The 22393-nt window shown below is 45.3% G+C and overlaps 1 protein-coding gene across 2 annotated transcripts in view; it reads right to left on the reverse strand.

Annotated features, from left to right (window-relative positions):
* CEP128 (centrosomal protein 128) overlaps positions 1–22393 on the reverse strand; it is a 236501-nt gene that overhangs the window by 8403 nt on the left and 205705 nt on the right. For both annotated transcript variants that reach the window (XM_089661384.1, XM_089661383.1), the window contains exons 22-24: positions 15715–15792; positions 7197–7310; positions 1618–1726 (exon numbers count right to left, since the gene is read on the reverse strand). In XM_089661384.1, the coding sequence (XP_089517510.1) occupies positions 1618–1726; positions 7197–7310; positions 15715–15792 (301 nt within the window). The remainder of the gene's footprint in view (positions 1–1617; positions 1727–7196; positions 7311–15714; positions 15793–22393) is intronic.

Here is a 22393-nt window from a genome sequence, read left to right on the forward strand (position 1 = left end):
CTTTCTTGTCAGAACTTCCCAAGAAGGGTTAGGAGATGCTACAGGTATAGACACCACCTCCCCCCCCCCCATTGTATACCTACAGCACTCTTTCCTTTCCCCCTATAATACTACACACTTGTCCACAATGTGCATTGAGCAACAATGTTTTTTTTCAACAGCCACATCATTGGAAGAGGAGGATGTGCCACTTCAAACATTAGTACAGGGAGACTGAGCTGCATAAAGTGCTGTGTAAGCTCTACAAGGCTACAGATCAAAAGCCAATCCCATCCAACTGCGTATCAGTGCAGGACAGAGACTCCCAGCTCATCCATCAGTATGTCAGCCCAGGACAGAGACCCACCACCATCTGCTCAAGTGTCATGTCAGCTGGGATATCTGGGACTCTGTACTGCCGCAATCTAACCAAATCAGATTGATGCGTGTTAGATTAATTGGTATTTGAAGACACAAACTCTTTCATTCATAACATTGTGACCACTGACAAAGTTGATAACATTGATTATCTCGTTACAAGGACACCGGACCTGACCTGAAAGTCAGTGGGATATATTAGGCATCAAGTGAACATGTTGTCCCTAAAGTTGATGAATGGGCAAGCGTAAGAATATGAGCAACTCTGACAAGAGCCAAATTGTAATGGCTGGACAACTGGGTCAGGGCAACTCCAAAACTGCAGCTCTTGTGAGATGTTCCCAGTCTGCAGTGGTTAGGACCGACCAAAAGTGGTCCAATGGATGGAAAACCAGTGAACTGGCAACAGGATCATGGGCGACTAAGACTCATTGATGCATGTGGGGAGCAAAGGATGGACCATGTAGTCTGAAAGGTGTCAGAACACACTGTGAACCGCAGTTTGTTGTGGATGGGGCTGTGTAGGTACAGACCAGTCAGGGTGCCCATGCTGACCCATGGCCACAGCCAAAAGCACCTATGATGGGCACGTGAGCTTTAGAACTAGACCACAGAGTAATGGAAGATGATGGCCTGCTCTGATGAATGCAAGAATGGTTTGAGGAACACGACGAGTTTGAAGCATGGACTTGGCCACCAAATTCTCCAGCTCTCAATCCAATCGAGCATCTGTGGGGATGTGCTGGGAAAAAAAGTCTGATCCATGGAGGCCCCACCTAAAAACTTATAGGGCTTAAAGAATCTGCCACTGACAGCTTGGTGCCAGACAACACAGCATACCTTCAGAGATCTAGTGGAGTCCATACCTCGAAGGGTTAGGGTGGGTGGTTATAATGTTATGGCTGATTAGTGTATAAGGCACTGATGTTGTTCAGCACAGGCCCAATGCAATATCGGGCTGAAATCCATAATTTCTAATAGGCTCACACATGACTGCAGTGGCAAGTACTCGTTGGTCATCACAAGCATTATGATGGATACTATCTCTGAGACTGTCTTGCTGTGTATGGTGCACTACACTGGCAGCACAGCCATTATCTGCAGTGGGGTCCAGAGGGGTGGTCAGGATAATTGGAGGTAGTTCACCTTCTAACGAAAAATGAAAAGGTGAACTTCCCCTTTTTATTTAATGGATTAAGCGTTTGGAAAGATTAACTTTTAATTGGAAATCTCTTCTTAGGTGTATTATTGAAAACTTACAGGTGACATCTGAATGCAGAGAGCTGGACAGGAAGCTGCTGTTTGCACGCAGTGAAGAGGACAGCGCCGATAAGCGGGCGTTCTGGATGTCTGCTTTGAATTTTTCTTCCTGTAAGGCGAGAGAAACTGTTTTTGTTAACAAGAAAAATGCTTCTGTGCAGAAAAATCATTTATTTCTTACCAAGTTGTGCTCAATATGATAAACTATCATTTACATAGTGTATGTGTACATACATACACACACACATTGCTGGCATCTGTATCAGCTCCTGGGAGGATTCAAACTCAAAGCTGAATTTTAGATCCCTGCATATATTTATTCATTTGAGGAGGACAGTATGAGGATCATTTGTCACCTTGTAAACAAAAACTAAACTTTCCATTGGCCCTTTTAAGAGAATCTTAAAATAGCTCTAAAGCCATGAGGTTTTTTTGCTATTGCTAAACAGAATTTTCCTGATTTGCTGAAGTATGGACGAGTGTGGAATGTACATTTCTGTGTACTATTCACCTCCCTCCCCTGGCCACACGCATCAGGCTAGAGCACCACGGGTGAACTTGGATCACGCAATGAAAATCTCATTATTGATCACGGGTAATTAACTCCATAGAAGTGAATGGGGCCCCCCACTGAGCAGATTGTCAGTGGCCGGGACACACATTACATGCTACGACATTCCAGGAAGTCTCCCTAGTTACACAGAATGGCTGAGGGGAAAAAACAAAAAACAAAAAAAGAACATACTACCGGTCTACATGGCTAACTTTCAAAGACAAACACCTTCAGGACCATTCCTTGATAGAGAGGAAGGCAAATAGCCCACAATACTTCATCTTCTCGATAATGGCACATCCACAATGAGTCACTTCTACCTGGCAATGAGTGACCAATGGTTCGAAAATCCCTCAGACGTCTATGAAGGATTCTGATGGTGCAGCTATGGGGTACACACACAGAATTGGTTATCTCCCAATTATCGATCGAGCACTACACATAGGAAACAATGGAGTGTAGTAGTGATCACAGTGGGGGCACAGTGCTCTAAAGGTGTGCAAGGATCATTACGTGTTCCTGCATGGCAAGACCACTTACTGTTATCTCACATATATATTCTTATTATTATAGCCAAATTTACCACCCAAACTCCTCCCACAGTTTTTACACTACATAGACAGTAATATACCGAAACGTGCGGATTGTTCCCGATTGGTGTGCTATTACTTTGTGGAACGTTTCGCTGAATGGTTCACGAAATATCGGCGTTTTTGTGGTGAAATTGGTTCCATAGGAATGAATGGCAGAATGTTCAAAACTAGAGTGGGAGCTGAGAAAAGCTAGAGTGTGAGCAGAAAAATCAGGACATGATTTCTAAACTGCCATCACTCCCTCATTTTCAAGACCACCTACACAAATTTTATATCAAAACGTTCAGCTATCCCTGCTGCCACTAAAAATGTCCATGGCTAAGCCATAGTCCTGATAGTTTTCACAATATGACCATTTGTTTGCAACTAACGCCGCCCATTGGCATTCATTGAAACTACACTCTAGCCACCTCAAATTTGAAGGGCAATTTCTAAACTGCAACTGTGCCTTAATTTTTAATATTTCAGAGACATACTATACATCAAAATGTAGGTCTGGGTCTTGTTATTCTCACAATATAAAGCTCTTTGCTGTAGGATTTATAATTTTTAAACTACAACCATTTGAAAATGGCAACCGCCAGTGAAGTGAGCAAGTTGGAGCAGTTTGTTTTTAACCGCTCTTCTCTGCCCTTTCTGTAGAGTGAGTTGCCATAGGAACCCAGGTGTGTGAGCAGGCAGCAGAGTGACAAGCCACTCCACCCAGTTACTCCGCCCACTCCAGTTGTAGACTACTGGTAGAGGCAAGAACACTTCACACAATTTCCCCGGAAATTGTAGCTTTTCTAGTTACTATATGCACATGTAGGAATTGCTAGCGATTAATCAAAAGATATAGCAGGCGACTTAAATGGTGAAATAAGATGATTGTTGTACGATCTCTGAGCTACAATGGGTGATACGTTTATGTACACTCTGAGCCTTTGCAGGCATCTCGGACTAACCAAGCCCATCCAAGGACTGGCCTGAATTTCTGGTCAACTGTACTCCCCCCCCCCCCCCCCCCCAAGTTTAGCCTGAGGCAGGGAGTGTGTGCCAGGTATGGAAACATGACTGCTCAGCTTATGCAAGTTTTTAGGTTTATACTTTAGTTGTTCTAATGAGACACCACTGTGATATCCTACCCCTGTCTCTACTGAGGTGCGTCTGTGTGATATTCTCACCTTGCCTCTAATGGAGAACCCCTGAGATGTTTTACCCTGTCTCTTGTGTGGAGCACCCCTACGATGTCCTCAGTTCTACAGTGGACTGCCATTATGTCGTCTACTCCCTGTATTTACTGTGGAGCATTATTCCTGGCTCTCCATCATCTAAAACAGGGGTTTGCAAACTCAATAACAGATACAATACCTTGAAAAAGTTTTCCTTCCCGTTGAAATTTTCCACATTTTGTTACAACCAGAAACGTAAATGTATTTTATTGGGATTTTATGATAGACCAACACAAAGTGGCAAATAATTGTGAAGTGGAAGGAAAATTATAAAACGGTTTTCAAAATAAATTTTTTACAAAGAAATATCTGAAAAGTGTGGCATACATTTGTATTCAGCCCCCCGGAGTCATTACTTTGTAGGACCCCCTTTCGCTACAATTACAGCTGCAAGTCTTTTTTGGGGATGTCTCTACCAGCTTTGCACATCTAGAGAGGGACATTTTTGCTCATTCTTCTTCGCAAAATAGCTCGAGAACATCTGTGAACAGCAATTTCCAAGTCTTGCCACATATTCTCTATTGGATTTAGGCCTGGACTGTGACGGCCCATTCTAACACATGAATATGCTTTGATTTCAACCATTCCATTGTAGCTCTGGCTGTATGTATAGAGTCGTTGTCCTGCTAGAAGGTGAACCTCCGCCACGGTCTCAAGTCTTTTGCAGACTCTTAACAGGTTTTCTTCTAAGATTGCCCTGAATTTGGCTCCATCCATCTTCCTATCAACTCTGACCAGCTTCCCTATTTCTGCTGAAGAAAAGCATCCCTACAACATGATGCTGCCACCACCATGTTTCACGGTGGGGATAGTATTAGTTTTCTGCCACACATAGCGTTTTGCTTTTAGGCCAAAAAGTTCAATTTTGGTCTCATCTGACCAGAGCACCTTCCTCCACATGTTTGCTGTGTCCCCCACATGGCTTCTTGTAAACTGCAAACGGGACTTCTTATGGCTTTCTTTCAACAATGGCTTTATTCTTGCCACTCTTCCATAAAGGCCAGATTTGTGGAGTGAACGACTAATAGTTGTCCTGTGGACAGATTCTCCCACCTGAGCTGCGGATCTCTGCAGCTCCTCCAGAGTTACTCTTGGCTGCTTCTCTGATGAATGCTCTCCTTGCCCGGCCTGTCAGTTTTAGGTGGACGGCCATGTCTTGGTAGGTTTGCAGTTGTGCTATACTCTTTCCATTTTCAGATGATGGATTGAACAGTGCTCCGTGAGATGTTCAAAGCTTGCGATAATTTTTTAATAACCCAACCCTGTTTTAAATCTATCCACAACTTTATCCCCGACCTGTCTGCTGTGTTCCTTGGCCTTCATGATGCTGTTTGTTCACTAATGTTCTCTAACAAACCTCTGAGGACTTCACAGAACAGCTGTATTTATGATGAGATTACATGACACACAGGGGGACTCTATTTACTAGCAAACACAAATGCTCCTGCGCTTGGGGATGGACTCGATGCAGGCTACAACCACATAAGGAATGTCCTGGAACATGCACACCTTGCTGCCCTCAAATGGACCGAGGAAATCCAAATATACTGAATGAGGAAAGAAAAAACAGAGGGCACACAGGCCTAGTGCATTACCATAAAAAATGTTTAATAAAAAATAAAGTATGTGTTGTACTCACAAACAACAATATAGTCAAGGCACATCATAAAGCACACCTGGGTCAACACCGCGCTGAGTAACAGTCCGCAATAGGGAGTATAGACATCCAAAAGACTGACGCGTTTCGAGGACTTGCCTCTTCCTCAGAGCCAGGCTTTATGATGTGCCTTGACTATATTGTCGTTTGTGAGTACAACACATACTTTATTTTTTATTAAACATTTTTTATGGTAATGCACTAGGCCTGTGCGCCCTCTGTTTTTTCTTTCCTCATTCGGACTCTATTTACTAATTAGACAACTTCTGAAGGCAGTTGGTTCCACTATATTTTAGTTAGGGGTATCAGAGTAAAAGGGGGTTGAATACAAATGCACGCTATACTTTTCAGATATTTATTTGTAAAAAATTTTGAAAACCATTTATCATTTTCCTTCCACTTCACAATTATGCGCCACTTTGTGTTGGTCTATCAGATCAAATCCCAATAAAATTAATTTTTACGTTTTTGGTTGTAACGTGACAAAATGTGGAAACTTTCAAAGGGTATGAATACTTTTTAAAGGCTCTGTACATATCAAGTTAATCATGAGTGACCCCCACTGTCCACCAGCTTCCATACCTCCTCGTTGCACCTCAGATTAGAGGGGCATTGCAGAGCCATGAAAAGCTAACCTGTTCAGCCATGCTGGTCTCTGCTATACTCCTCTCACATCCATCCCAGGTGCTTGTATGTTTTATTATAGAGATAGACCAGGTAGCTTTGTTTAGCCACTGCTGTGACGATCGTGGTGTCAGACCCCTGACCTTCTCTCCAAACTCATGACCAAGGAACTAGCAATCTAAAACCGCAATGTCACGTGTGTAACAATGCTGCACCCTGCACAACGATTTTCCATCTAATGGATCACCAATCAATGTACCGGCAGCCTGAATGCGATTGTTACTGGGTCAGGTTAATTGCGCAATTAACCCTTCACACTGCCACCACCTCCTTTTGTACAGAGGAGGAAACTCGCTATAACACTATGATGGTTGAGATAACCGTCTGTATAGCACGGTCACCACAGACCTGACAGCCCATTTTGTAGTCCCCCAGCAGGGGGTGTCTTAGTAATGTAAGCACTTCTTACAGGGAACATATTGGCGGCACTGGAGAGACTTATTAATGCAATAATTATGAGCAGCACCATAGTGGGGAGAATTCTAATGGGGGAGCTCACCAGGAGGATATTCCTGTGGCACTGCACTGACCACCAATGTAAAGAAAGCATTACTTGGGGGGGGGGGGGGGTTTGGGGTGGTCAAGCACACACATCCATGATTTATCTTATCCCCCTATCATCACTGACCATGGTTTCTTCCATCTCTTTAAAGCGAATTTCCAACTCTCTGTGGTTGCCAACCCCCTGCTCTACAGTGTCTTCAGTTTTAGCTGGACCTACACTTTCATGTTTGCTATGGCAGGTGTAATGAATTGATCACATGAAAAAAAGTTTTCATAATTTGGCCCAGCCCCTAGATGTGGATAGGTCGGTGAAAAGCCCTTACAATGTGGATAGGTCAGCGGAGACCTCTCTAAGGTGACAATGATGAATGGCATACCCTGTATTCCTGGATTCGCCGCTTTGAGTCTTCCAGCTGTTGCTGCAAGGAGCCGATGATCTCCCGATACTGCGCGTACCTTTCCTCCATTACTTCACGCTGGAGGTGAGAGTCCTACACAGAACACAGATTATCAGGTCAATACAGCTGCAGGGAAAAAGTAGTCCGATGTCATTCTGTATCACCCATTATATACAGACAGGTCCGTGACCTCTGCTTTATTTAGGCAAATCGGCTTCATTAAAGCATAGATGGCATTTAAAGAACTTGCTGAACCCAGGCAAATGGCTAAATACACAAATGAAGCACTCTACTTACTTTGAAGCGGTTTTACCTGCTAGAGACGGTGTATTCCTATCTATCCAGTCCTGAGATGAAAGTAGAACTATAGGCAAAATATTTTTAGTTTTTTTTTTAGATGGATTAGAACCAGTCAGGTTTGCCTCTCTATTTGACCTGTTTACCATCACCACCAAGAGGGAAATAAAATCACACATTTTCAGGTTGGACCCAGAACTGGAATAGAAGAGAAATCCTCCAAGAAGGATGCTAGTTCTACTTTATCACAGCCCTATCTGGCAGAGCAGGAGACCCGATTTTTCTCAGCTGCAGTTCACAAACACTTACAGGTCTTGTCCTTTCCCCAGCCTATGACTGGACAATGGAGGAGAAGCGATAAACTCCCTCTGTCGCACCGATTTCCTCCTCCAGCACCCTGAACCTTGCACAGCAGAACAACTGATTGACGCTTTTTGCTGCTCCTCCCACCCATAGTCTCAGCTTTACTGCACAGATAATGCAAGAGACTGATTAAGTGTACAATACTAACATTTTTTTTATTTTATTAAATGCTCAGATTACCCCACCAAAGAGCAGAATTTACTGGGCGAATATTCCCAGGCTATGAAACTGCGATGATGAATGTCTATATATTGACCTCCGGCTCTCGCACAGTGACTGCACGCCAAGCCACGATCTGCTTGTAGTCACAGTTAAATCTGTAGAAAGCGCCTTCGTTTCTGGCGATACACATACGGTAACCATGACGCCACACCTGTTTCCCATTTTCACCCCTCCACACACATACCAACATATGGGACAAACATCTCCCTATTGTGCCGATAAAACAAATCCTTATAGAGTGATATTTCAGCTATATAGAAGCAGGAATAAAACATATTGGGCCCATCGCTCTCCAGTCTAAAAAAAAACCCATACTAAAACCATCCAGCATCGCTGTCTCCTGACCAGTCTGACACAAATATGTAATCTGCCTATTCTGTGTGGACAGAAAACTCCTCTAAGGAGGTATCTAAACTCAATGCAAAGGGAACCTGTCTCAGAGCAAAATACCTGTCCTAGAAGGATATGCTGGGATGATGATCCTAGAGTTATGGCCCCCAGTCTTCCAGACAGTTGAACCTTCCCTGCCCAAAGACCAGGATGAAGGAGAGGCCTGTGTAGTCTTAGGTCTACAGACCAATACCTGGCCCACAAACCTACAACCTCATCACCAACCAAGGTTCTATATAGAGAGATGGAACCAGACTGGCACCCAATAGTGTCACATAGGATGGAGTCTTTTGGGAAGAGTAGTGCAGGTTCAGTGGCAGACCTGTCTGTGGCATAGAGGGCCTCCCTGCAGCCTTTGACATCACCAAGGGGCTGTGGTCTGATATTCAGCTTGTACAGGGATGGTCAGAGGCTGCAGATATGCTACAGATGGAGTTGTCAACTGGAGAAAGTCAGAGACCTGGCCCATGTGTCATGAGACTACTAGGGATCACTGCCATTACAGTCACTTGCCTTCAATATTCCCATTGCCACTAATGACTGCTGGGCTCTGAGGGCTGCACAATAAGAACCAAAGGGTTGGAGACTAGCCACATGGATAGGTCCCTGGTGCTCAAAGCTTAGCATGCTGCTCCCCAGAATTTCATCAGAGAGTGCAGTGGTTAATAGCACACCCACCCATACCTGCTCCATATGTTGGGTGTCCCACAGGCACCCAGCCTACAGCATGTTTTGCTTCAGAGAGCGGAGTAGGATGATCTGACCATCTCACCAGCCTGAAGGAAGGGGAGTGGTCATTTTTTTATCCAGTCTTTGGGGCACTTTTAGTACCGTATGCACACAGATTTATCAGGACACCAATGTCTGTGTCCTACAGGGGTAAAAGGTCAATCCTAAGGCACGACTAACACAGGCCATGATTGCACGGGTATGACAGCTCATTCATTTCAATGGGCTGCTGTGCCTGTGTCTTCTGAAGGGAAAGGCCTCATGCACACTGGGCATGTGCCAAGCTCTTCAGAATGTCTTTTCTCCTGCCAGGAGAAAAGCAGCTTAAAAAACACACCTACAGCTGTGTTTTGCAAATGTGCTTAGGTGCGTCAAGCATATGGGCGTATGTATGGGTTATTCATATTCATTTATTCTGGCCACTGAAATGAAAGAAAGCTCGAGCACTAAACATGTCTAGTACTTTGATGCATTGGACATTTTTTTTTATGCTCAAATGCTCCTCTCCTGAAAGCTTGTTTTTTTTTGGTGTGGGGGGCAGCCTCTAACCACTGCTCTTCTAATACGCCTGTAAATGCCTATGTGTGCATGGCCATATAGGCTAACATAGGTGTTTAGAGGTTAGGGTCAAAAGGTCCAATTCCCTTAAAAACCCTGCTTTTTTTTTTTTTTTTTTTAATACCCATTTTGCATGAGGTCAAAAGGTTCCTGCACCTTTTTAAATCGTGGTCATATGGTAATTGTATGGTGCTTGATGAAGAATATTATTGTTTATCGGAGGTACAACATGTACAGATAGAGCCAATGGGCTTCAGTGAAATCCCCCCCCCTTCAGGGCTGTTGGTACAATCTAATGGAGACTGATAGGTTTGGCAGTTGTACCTAAGTTTTATATGAAAGCTGATGGCTGCTTGTGAGATGCAGAGACAGAAAATCTCTGCCACCTAATATATATCAAGAACCATTCTAATGGTCCAGCACAGTCTCTAGCTCAAATGAAGAGTTAATGACACCCCCATGCATTTTCTTTAAAGCACCGTGTCTTGTGTGTGGCTGTGGGAATGCATGCGATTTACATGCATTCCTATACCCGCATGGATGTGAACCTTGTCTTTCCTTTTAATGAGAGAGCTGAGGGCTCTGTGAAATCTGAGCTCTTATCTGAAATCAGCTTTGTGCTTCCATAGATACTTCTTTAGTTTTGTAAGGATGCCAATACCAGGCAGCCCATCTCAGCAGCTGATTACAGACCTCAGTACATGGCTGGCCTGGGGGAAGCTAATAAGAGGACTATAAATCACGAGCAGCGCCCTCTGTAAGCTGAAGGCATTTAACCCATGCATGGGGAACCTCTTCAACTCTGAGCTATGAACTCTGCCAAACGATGGAAATACAGACGTGATTCATATGGTTTCCTGCAGAGCTTCCACAATGCCCTGATCACCCCATGGCATCTGAGGGTCCTGCTCTCTCCATGTCCCTCATTGTCTACGAGACCTGCAATGACCACAGCACAACACCAGAATACTAATCGTCTCCTACACTGTACACTATATCCAGGCACTGAGCAAACATTGGTGGATCTCTCACTGTACTAAGCTCTCTCCTCTGAAACAATTGTATGACTTGTAGGTTGAACATTTATGAAAAGCTGTATTAGTGCATTATCAGAGAAAGTGTTTACATATTTGTTTGCCGTTCTTCACTTAGAAGAACGATTCATTTTGCCTTTAGTATGTAAGTTAGCTGATTTTCTAAATTAAACACTCAGAATATTTGGTGTCTTAGCTGTCAGTAGTGAGTCACAGACACGGCATAGATACCCCAGGAATGATCTGGTGACATGCTGAGAAAGAGTGCCCCCTAAAGTCATTCCCTCACATACACTATATTGCCAAAAGTATTAGGCCGTCTGCCTTTACACACACATGAACTTTAATGGCATCCCAGTCTTAGTCTGTAGGGCTCAATATTTGAGTTGGCCCCACCCTTTGCAGCTATAACCGGTTCAACTCTTCTGGGAATGCTGTCCACAAGGTTTAGGAGGGTGTCTATGGGAAGGTTGGACCATTCTTCCAGAAGCACATTTGTCAGGTCAGGCACTGATGTCTGACGAGAAGTCCTGGCTCACAGTCTCTGCTCTAATTCATCCCAGAGGTGTTCTATGGGGTTGAGGTCAGGTTCTCTGCAGGCCAGTCAAGTTCCTCCACCCCAAACTCGCTCATCCATGTCTTGGGAAGGGGACATTCCCAAACTCTTCCCGCAAAGTTGGGAGCATGAAATTGTCCAAAATGTCTTGGTATGCGAACACCTTAAGAGTTCCCTTCATTGGAACTAGGGGTCCAAGCACAACCTCTGAAAAACAACCCCCCGCCATAATCCCCCCTCCATTAAACTTTATACTTGGCACAAAGCAGTTAGGCAAGTACAATTCTCCAAACCCAGAAACGTCCATCAGATTGTCAGACAGAGGAGTGTGATTGGTCACTCCAGAGTACACCTCTCCACTGCTCTAGAATCCAGTGGCGGCTTGCTTTACACCACGGCATCCGACGCTTTGCATTGCACTTGGTGATGTAAGGCTTTGATGAAGTTGCTCGGCCATGGAAACCCATTGCATGAAGCTCTCTACGCACTGTTGTTGTGCTCATCTGAAGGCTACACCAAGTTTGGAGGTCTTTAGCTATTGATTCTGCAGACAGTTGCCGACTTCTTCGCACTGTGCGCTTCAGCATGTGCTGATCCCGCTCTGTCATTTTATGTGGCCTACCACTTGGTGGCTGAGTTGCTGTTGTTCCCAGTTGCTTCCACTTTGTTATAATCCCACTAACAGTTGGCCGTGGAATATTTAGTAGCCAGGAAATGTCACAGATGCACTTATTGCACAGGTGGCAACCTATCATGGGACCACGCTTGGAGTCACTGAGCTCCTGAGAGCGACCCATTCTTTCACCAATGTTTGTAGAAGCAGTCTGCATGCCTAGGTGATGATTTTATACACCTGTGTCCATGGAGGGGATTGGAACACCTGAATCCAATGATTTGGAGGGGGGTACTTTTGGCAATATAGTGTATGTATGGCCAAGGCACAGGAGGACAGTAAACAGAACTGGATTTCATGGTATGTGTTATTTTAAGAAGTTACATTGGGTTTAGGTTATGGCGAGTTTGGATGAAACATTCTTATTGGTCTGTAGATTATCTTTTGCACTGCCAGCACCCCTCAGGAGTTCCCAGCATCTATTCTCTTTTCTGCACTTTACTGGCTCAGGCTGTTTGGCTTGTACAATGTAAAAACATGGTGTTTTTAGGCCTCCGAGAGGCCCGCTGCCAGCAACTTGCTAAAATCAATCCCACAGCCATGGAGGTTTGGGGTGTATGAAAGGCCAAAAGTCATATTTACCTGAATTTTCTATGTGGTAATTGAATTCCCTTGTAAGCTATGGGCCATTTCTGTACTTTCACTTTTTTTTGTAAAATAAAATGATCTAATAGATTTTTACCACATGAGAGACTTGACCCTGGCCTGGGAGCCATGAAAGGCAAAGTAGGCTATGGTAGACATTGTGTATGCTGAGCCTGGTATAATAAAAGTATGACTCCTGTGCTCCATGGGTATGATCCCCCGTCCTGCCCACATAGATCTCTGTATGTGTTAGCTTGTGTACTGGGTCTTTGGCCTCTCCCACAGCCATGGGCTCGGGGCTATTCAGCAGTGACCAGGCTGTTGTTTTCCTCCTGTATATTATGGAGATTCTTGTTCTCTGTACAATGATAATAAGCAAAGTCCTATAATGCGGCAGGTCTAATCCCAGTGAATAGAACAATAGCTTTCTCACAGCTGTGCGTTCCCATCAGCCTCCACAGGACCCGATTGTATCTGTAGGTCTGAGTGCTACTATAGCAGAGCACTGACACTGCAAGCTAAAGAATGGCTCGCATTCATGGCAGCCCCATTCAGATCATTTTCTCAAGGTCGTCCCATACTCTATTTCCCCCCTTTGTTCCCTCACACCGGAATACAAATGTCCTAGGGGCCCTATTCATTACAAATGAACATTGTGAGAATTGCTTGTGGTTTCTCAGCTCTCGGGGCGCAGAGATTAGAGGTAAGACCCCCACCACATTCCTGTGTCCCCCTTCTGACTGCTGGAAGGGAGGCGGCCTGTCCTGGGAACGCACTCTGTGCACATGCAGGTTATTGTCCTGTACGGTGTTGGAAAGAAGGCAGCAAACATAGCGCTTGTCTGCGTCACGGACTCTCAACGTCACATCTACTATTATAAATGCATTTCTCTGCAGGACGTGTAGTGATCAGGTGTCTCCCAAAAAACAGATTTGCATGGCCAGCTTTACTTTTTTACTTCCCGCCAGAGGTGTAACTAGAACCTTCAGGGGCCCGGTGAAAGAAACCATTGAAAGGCCCCACCCACTGACCCCAAGGCCCTTTACTCCCATCATGGGACACTTTATTATGGTCCTACAATAGGCCCCCTTTTTGCTGTCTTAGGGTTTCCCCACCGTGGTGAAACGCCAGGGCCCATTCGCAAGTGCAACCTTTGTGACTCTGGTAGTTCCGCCACTGGCGTCAGCTTTTTATTATTATTAAGCAGCATTTATATAGCACCAAAAATTTGTGCAACACTTCTCAACATGAGGGCAGACAGTACAGTTACAATCACAGGGCCCTGCTCATTAGAGCTTACAATCTATAGGGGAGGATAGATTTTTTTTATTTTTTACCATTTTATGCATTTATTTTTTAGTAAAATATTAGGGGCCTGGGGCAGAAGGACAGGGATAGGGAGGAGACATGTAGAGAAACCGATGCCCTCCATTTCCCTCTTGCTACCGCTGAATGTCTGAGGAGAAGTGGGTATTCAGTGGCTGCATGGAGGGATCGGTTCCTGGAGCTGTATGGTCCTCCTAGAGCATGGGACTAGTTCCCAATTGCGACCCTTGCAACCCCTGTACTTATGCCTCTGTCTGCAGAGCACTGCAGCATGCATATCTGCCAGCAGTAGAGATAATAGTAGAAATCTGTAATATTCCATCGCTGTGCAGTGTGCCTCTAGCTAACAATACTTCTCCCACAGCCTGCAATTATTTAAAGCCAAGCTCCAGCCTCACCTTCAGTCTTGGACAGTTGTACACAGACAGCAATAAACACCTGACAGAAGGTCCAATCCTTTCCTGCTTCATATAAAACTAAAAACAGTTTGTCTCTGCAATGTCAGGTAGTGATCATCTTAGGGCCCCAGTACTGTGCGTCTGTACTAGTCATTGTGCTCATGTGTGGCCAGGTTGTGATCATTATATGGTAGTTGTCACTGTGCACTCCTGTACTAGTCATGACAGAGCTGTCACTGATCAAGTACTGGTCATAGCAGAGGGCTGTCACTGTACTCATTGGGTGGTCAGGTAAGGAGCATTTTAGAGCCACAGTCACTGTGCATGGGCTTGTCATTGCATGGCCATTATAGGGCCATTGTCAGGTCTGGGATCTGGACCCAAAACCTCTGCTGCATACAGAAGTGACTCTCCTTGCTGAACCACCTGAGATGTTGGACTGCATCATGTGTGAACCCTTGGATAATCTGGTCTTGTACCTTGTTTCTGGTGAACCTTGAACTCCTTGCTCCACCTATGAACTTCCGATTTAATCCATGTCTCTACACTTCCAGTTTGCCAGATTATGGTGTTCTCTCCAGCTGATATCTTGCTCCATTGCATACCTGCAGCTGTCCTCATCTCCACTACCACTTCTGACCTTTAGCTTGTTCCTCGACTATGCTTCCACTTGATTCCAACCTACTATATCTGCTACTGGACCACGGTTTGCTTAGCCCTTGGTGGGGCGATCCAGAGGACCGTGACCTAGTACTAACACGCAGCAAAACCCATCATCACCATCAGGAGCTCTGGAAGATACCAGTTGGTACTTAGACCCCGCACCTCAGATGAACCTGTGTCATCCTCCAGGGTGACCTGCATGTGTACTTATGCAGCTGATCAGTGGGAGCCTCTCTACTCTACCTGACTGTGACAGCCACTGTCACTCTGCATTCCTGTACTAGTCATGGCAGATGACTGGTCTTTGTGTGGCCAGCTTGTGGTCATTACAGGGCTGTGATCACTGTGCTAGTCGTGGCAGAGGTCTGACCATAGAGCTGGACACAATTTCCAGTCTGTAGCTGGCAGGAGACATACAGCAAGGGTGGTAGATGTGGTTTGAGCTTTCCTTTCCACACTGTACCAGTACCCTGCATTATTACCTGTAAAAAATGTTCTACAGAAATTCTGCATGTTATCAGGAGCGCTCTTTAGGCAAAGTTCTGAGGGAAGGGAAAAGGGTCTCTGTGGTGTGCGTACACCAAGAATGGACATCGAACATTTACCTGTCAGCAGACCACCATGAGCCTCTGCTCACAATAACATCAGTTGTCACAATCTAACAGGTCAGCAGATGTGTTTTGAGTGAATTGCATGCACTCACGTTTAGATCCTTCATGTCATCCAGCAGATTGAGCTTCTCTGGAACAGACTCCAGGTGATCTAGAGCCATCCGTGTACTCTGAAATCACAAAGAGGCGAGTCAGTACAAAATGGATAGAAAAAACTGTCCCCCTTTGTTACTTACCTGAGATGTGGGTGTCTGCTCTGTGCATGAGATATGGCCCATGGCAGTCTGTTTAGGAACATTTAACCTTGTCTTTGTAGAAGTGCGCAATGTTCATATAAAATCACTTTGCGGTTTTCTCATTTTCCCAGAACAAGGGCCGTATGTGGACTTTCAGGCCCAAGGACGAGAAAAAATTGTCTAAAAGCCAACCACAACCACCGATACTATGTCATTATAACCCCTTAGAGCTGGACCTTTGAGACGATCTTAACACCAGGTGTTTCCTGATCATGTGATCACTGTGATTGACTGTCACTGTAATGATGTCATCAGGAATCCGTCTTATCGTCTCCCAAGCATTGTTGTGTGACTAGAAGTGGTCGGTGACAGTGCGGTCCCAGCACCAGGAGCGTGCAGATGAGTATGCTCCCAGTACAAAACACATACGCATATGTGTGGCAGCACAGCATGAGGCCCACCCCTGTACTGCACATATATACATGATGGGGAGGGATGAAACAAGCTGCTTGTCAGCACTGAAGTCTGCTAGTAGTTTGTTTAAAGAGACAGCACCCCCATTACTATCTGTAACTAACCTCACCAAAGTGGAGTTCTACATTCCTAAAGCTTCCATCCATCTCTGTAAAAACTTTTAAAGCAATGTTTTGTATGGAAAGGTTGCTGCACACATTTCTCTGCACTGAAGCCTTCAAAAGCCCCCAGGTCTTTCCCGATCACACAGCACATTAGGTTACACTAAGACTGCCTGTAAATGGAGATAAAGTGGTTGTAGACCCTCACATATACCCAGTGAGGTAAATGGCCTCAGGTGACGCACAGAGATGAAACAAATACTCCCACATAAGTTGTATCCGTTTATCTGTAGTCTTCTCTATATACATTCAAAGTGTTGACTTTATAAAGCTTGTGGAAGTGTTCAGAAAAAATGGGGAAGAGAGCAGATATTACAAACTTCAGAGCTCAGTAAGGAGAGCTCTGAGAACTGATTGGAGAGAAGAGACACACCCCCTCTACACAGCTCACAGGAACAGAGCTGATGCTGTCAATCACAGGCTGTGTGCTGGAGCTCCCTCCCCATCACCATTTTTCTTTTGGTGTCAGGAAAACTTGTCAGAAATGACTCATGCTGATAGAGGAACGAAGCAGCAGTGCTCTGGATTGAGACACGTACACACTATATGGGGATATGCTTTGTTCATATTTCATGTCTGAGGTTTACAACCACTTTAAAGTAGAACTCCAGGATAAATCTAACTAATCCCTAAAACTGTCCCTTCCCCCCTCTTAACACCTCTATTAACTAACCTGTGTAAGAAACACGTATATACCCACCTATTTTCAGGATATTCTGGTCATGTGATCTCTTGTCTGCCAGCGCCGAATGCAGGGGTAGGAGAGAGCGCTTAACAAGTTATACCAGGGAGTGGTGACTTCACTCATAGGGTTGCTATGGCCCATCCATTGTTGGCACTCCCTCCTCTCCCCTACAGCCACCACTAGCTGACACAGGGGAGCTGGATCATGTGACCAGAGCAGCCTGAAAATAGATATATCGATCGATCTATCTTTGTTACACAGGTTAGTCAGCATGGGGGGCAACTGACACTGACAGACCACAAATTTGTGGCTTCCCAACAGCTGGGCTTTGACACTGAACGGCCACATATTTGCGTACCATTTGTAAACAAACATGCGCTGAGAGCGAGCGCCCTGTGCGCTCCCAGCACCTGTCAGTGTCCCATGGAAAGGTCCCGATCTCTCCCTGCGATCGGGACCTTTCCGAATCATGTGACTGATGTGACAGCCAATCATGACGGTCACGTGACCCTAAACCCCAACCCCACCTCCCGGCGTTAGAAACCCCTTAAAGGCCCGGGAAGCCCTGGCGTGAAGGGGTTAAGGTCAGTTAGCTTTTGCCTGGAATTCTACTTTAAGGCTGATAGCAGGATATGGAACATTACTGTTCTGCTCCAAGGTGAGATGGGAGGGTTTCTATTCCTGGGACCCGCAATGAGTGACAGGAAACACCAGGCAGTGTTGATGTATTGCAGAGACTATGATGAAGACCATCTGCTCTGGCATTGCTCTATAATGCCAATTACGGCAGGTTTACAGTGCCGCATTTCACCCGAAATCCAATTTATCCCAATATGCTGCAATTCAGGTACAGCTTCTATGGCTCTACACTAATGTCTCCGGATAATGCAACGCCGGCTGAGGAGAAGAACCTACTAAAACGAAGGACACATTATACAAGGTGCTTTTATGTCCTTCACCATATGTAAAAACCCAAGGTGTGGGGAGTTCGCGGTCGCTGTTTTCACTGGGATAAACCTACACACTTTGTTGTAGTATATTTCCCGAAAGTGCCGCATGCCGCAGTTTATGTGCGTTGATTGCCATTCAACCCACTGTGGAAATGTCTTAGTGGTCAGCACTTCTGCCTTGCAGCACTGGGGTCCCCAGTTTGAATGCCAACCAGGACACTATCTCCATGGAATGTGCATATTCTCCCTGTGCTTCTGTGGGTTTCCGGGACTATCTGCTTGGAGTTTGCATATTCTCGCTATGCTTGTGTGGGTTTTCAGGACTATCTGCATGGAGTTTGCATATTCTCCCTATGCTTGTGTGGGTTTCTGTTGGGTATTCTGGTTTCCTCCCACACGCCAAGGATAACTGGCCCTAGAATGTGAAATAAGAACCTTAGATCGTAAGCTTCCTCTGGAAGGGACTGACATGTATGTGCACTATGTAAAGCACTGTGTAACTTGTCGGCGCTGTATAAATATCTGCAAAACCTACATTATCAGCACTCATGTATTGGACAGCTGGAGCCCAAAATGGTTAGCAGAGATATTTATTGGCTCCAACGTGTAATAAGGGCTTCTTGGGTCCCCCTGCTGGATGCTGATGGAAGCTGCAGTGGGTCTCTGTCCTGTACACCTGAGCTGGGCTGTTCTGCAGAGATCAGTGGAAAGCACCTGAGGAGCAGCAGCAGCAGCTCCTGCTCATGTCATTCCGCTGTGTTCAGCAGAACAGTGTATGTGCTATACATAGGGGCCCCATGTGCTGCCTTCTATCACACTCCTAAGACAGGTTTACTTCAAGGAATAATGTCCTGTTTATGCCTTTGGTGGACGGTTTTGGTGCATGCGATCTTAGTACGCCAGTCAGAGGTAAACAATTCCTTTCCACTAACCTCCATAGATTAGGACTGACCTGTTCCACCCTTGTATTTCAGGAATTTACATAAGACAGTGATGAGTTTTGGGGGTGTGATTTCTGCACACACCCTGACCCCGCAGGGACTTTTCATTTTACAGAGGGTTGTGTAATAGTGCAGATAAAGACAAGATTGACTTGTCCAATCTAGACTAAACTGGCATTCAGTGTTTTATCAATTCATTGCTTTTGGCAGGGCCTCCTCCAGAGGTCAGTCACTGCGCAGCCTGTGGCCCCTGATCTAGCTGCATGAGAAGGCGGCCTGCGCCTCCCACCTCACCAGACTGCGGCCTCCCATCAGTGAAATAATATGACAGCGCAGGCCGGCTCCAGACAGCCTCACCATCCACAAAAAGTACAATCCTCTTAGGAAACTGAGCCGAGATGGGAGATAAAGCACCCAATCAGAGAGCTGTCACTGCAGCGCACAGAGACTTTAATAATTCCCCACCGCTCGTGTCCTTCCTGTAGATCAGATTTTTGTCAAGCCGTTTGTTACCAGAGATACACAGTGCCAAAACAATTTAACACTTAATCTGTCAGCTGCTTTCTGTCTGCCAATAAACCCGCAACAAATTGGCGAAATAAAGAATGTTTTATTTAGGGGAAATAAAAGGATGGTTATTGCTTTATTCAGGTGCTGGCAACCCCAAGCACGCGAGGCTCTTTGTGCTGGCACCCTCTGCCGTTAGCTGTAATTGACAGCCCACTAGGCGGTCCGTTACACAGCCTGGCCCTCCCACCTCTCTGATGTCACTAAAGGCCAGCCAGGGACTGAGGACATTGGCCTGCTGTGCTGAAGAAGCCCGCCTCCATGTCTATACCAGTACCTGGAAGGTGCATGCATGGGGGCTGAGCTGAGGTTCAAAGTCCACACGTTGGGGCTGACCTGATGACTAACGTGCATGCATTGATCTGAGATCCAAAGTGAATGCATTGGGGGGCTGATCTGAGGTCCAAAGTGCATGCAGTGGGGGCTGATATGAGGTCCACAAATGTTACATTTTGGGCTGATCTGAGGTCTAAAGATATTGCATTGGGGGCTGATCTGAGGTCCAAAGTGAATGCACTGGGGCCTGATCTGAGGTCTGAAGTGAATGCATTGGGGGGGTCCAACGTTCATGCAGTAGGGGCTGATCTGAGGTCCAAAGTGCATGCAGTGGAGGCTGATCTGAGGTCCAAAGTGCGTGCAGTGGGGACTGATCTAAGGTCCGAAGTTCATGCAGTAGGGGCTGATCTGAGGTCCAAAGTGCATGCAGTCGGGGCTGATCTGAGGTCCAAAGTTCATACATTGGTGCTGATCTGAGATCCAAAAATATTACATTTGGGGCTGAGCTGAGGTCTAAAGATATTGCATTGGGGGGGCTGATCTGAGGTCTAAAGTGAATGCATTGGGGGGGCTAATCTGAGGCCTGAAGTGCATGCAGTGGGGGCTGATGTGAGGTCCAAAGTTCATGCAGCGGGGGCTGATCTGAGGTCCAATGTTCATGCAGCGGGGACTGATCTGAGGTCCAAAGTGAATGCAGTGGGGGCTGATATGAGATCCAAAAATGTTACATTTTGGGCTGATCTGAGGTCTAAAGATATTGCATTGGGGGCTGATCTGAGGTCCAAAGTAAATGCACTGGGGCCTGATCGGAGGTCTGAAGTGAATGCATTGGGGGATCCAAAGTTCATGCAGTAGGGACTGATCTGAGGTCCAAAGTTCATACATTGATGCTGATCTGAGGTCCAAAAATATTACATTTGGGGCTGAGCTGAGGTCTAAAGATATTGCATTGGGGGGGGGGCTGATCTGAGGTCTAAAGTGAATGCGTTTGGAGCTGATCTGAGGTCTGTACACACAAAACTTATCAGCCCCCACTGCATGCACTTCAAAGCACCGCCAGTACATCCATTTTTGCACCCTTTTGGAAAGTTAAACTGGTGAACGATTATAATAATATATATGATAATAATTTGCCTTTAGCAGTAAAACTGATTGCAAATATTAAAAACATAACTAAGACTGCCACACTGGTACTTATACTTGAAAACCATGAAAATTAACCACTTGTCTACCAGGGCACATTTTGATTTATTTTTTGCGAACGTTAAAAAAAAAAAATCTGAATTTTTTTGGTAGAAATTACTATAAGCCCCCAAAAAGTATATTTTTCTGAACGTAGAGACTTTGGAGAATAAAATGATGATAGTTGCAATTTTTTTTTAAGTTGCATGATATTTGCGTAGTTGTTGATCAAACACATATTTTCAGAAAAGATACACTAAAATGAATTTTAGTGCAAACACTATATTATACCCATTGTTTTGATAAAATATAAAAGATGGGATTGTGATGAGTAAATAGTTACTAAACGTGAAGTTATAAAATCTTGAACGCCCGTGCACCTAAAATTCTCCATAGGGGCTCTATTAAACCCTTTACAGGTCATCCGTTTAGAGGCAACTGTGAAGTATGGCCTAAAGCAAGCCATAGACGATTCAAACACTGAATGGACATTCTTGGTCATTGCTTTTTCCCATTATTAGTGTGCCAGCCGTGACACTCTATTTTCATGTCACAAATCAGAAGTGCCTGAGCCAACATGCTGGATTTTGTTTCGAAAAATGAAACAAACGATGGCACAATTGTTTTCATTACACGTGTTCGCCCTACACTGCTCTTTTTATATGGGGTTTGTGTGGAGGTGACGGGGGGGGGGGGCTTTACTCTTTGTGGAGACATTGGGGGTCTATTAGGTCCTCAATGTCTCCTCTGCCCTCCGATGCAGCTATTCCAGGACAGATTGTGCTGAAATAGCTGCATCCTTGGCTATACTACCCAAGGAATGACAGCGGTGACCCCGGCCGTGATGTAATATATGTTGTTTCTGGGGACATTAGCCACAGCAGGGACTTGGGAACGGATATTCACAAAGTTCCCCCTGCTTACTTTGAGGAAGCCATTTTCAGCAGGTACCACTGGTGGGTGGGGGGGGCCTTAAAAGTGACACGTGAAAACTTACCAGAAAGCTCTTTGCCAGCTAAGGAAGCTGCCATCTTGGCCTCTGTCTGATCTGCAACTGCCATTATGCGGCACATGCGATCAGTTATGACACCGGCCATTGGATGGTTTGGCAGTTGGGTTGAAGCCACAAGCCACTGTAACGGTTTTTGAAACTGTTACATCAAAGGGTTTAGTTCTGCTTTAAGGCTCCATTCACACTTGTGTGACCCTAAAGTTGCATCATTTCCAGTGTGACTCACACTAAGTCGCATCAAAGTAGTGCAGGAACTTTTTCAAAGTCGCATAGATCCAAACAGCTGC

Source organism: Staurois parvus, unplaced genomic scaffold (assembly GCF_062004578.1).
Source record: "Staurois parvus isolate SC_StPar_1 unplaced genomic scaffold, SC_StPar_1.0 ptg001330l, whole genome shotgun sequence".
NCBI lineage: Eukaryota > Metazoa > Chordata > Amphibia > Anura > Ranidae > Staurois > Staurois parvus.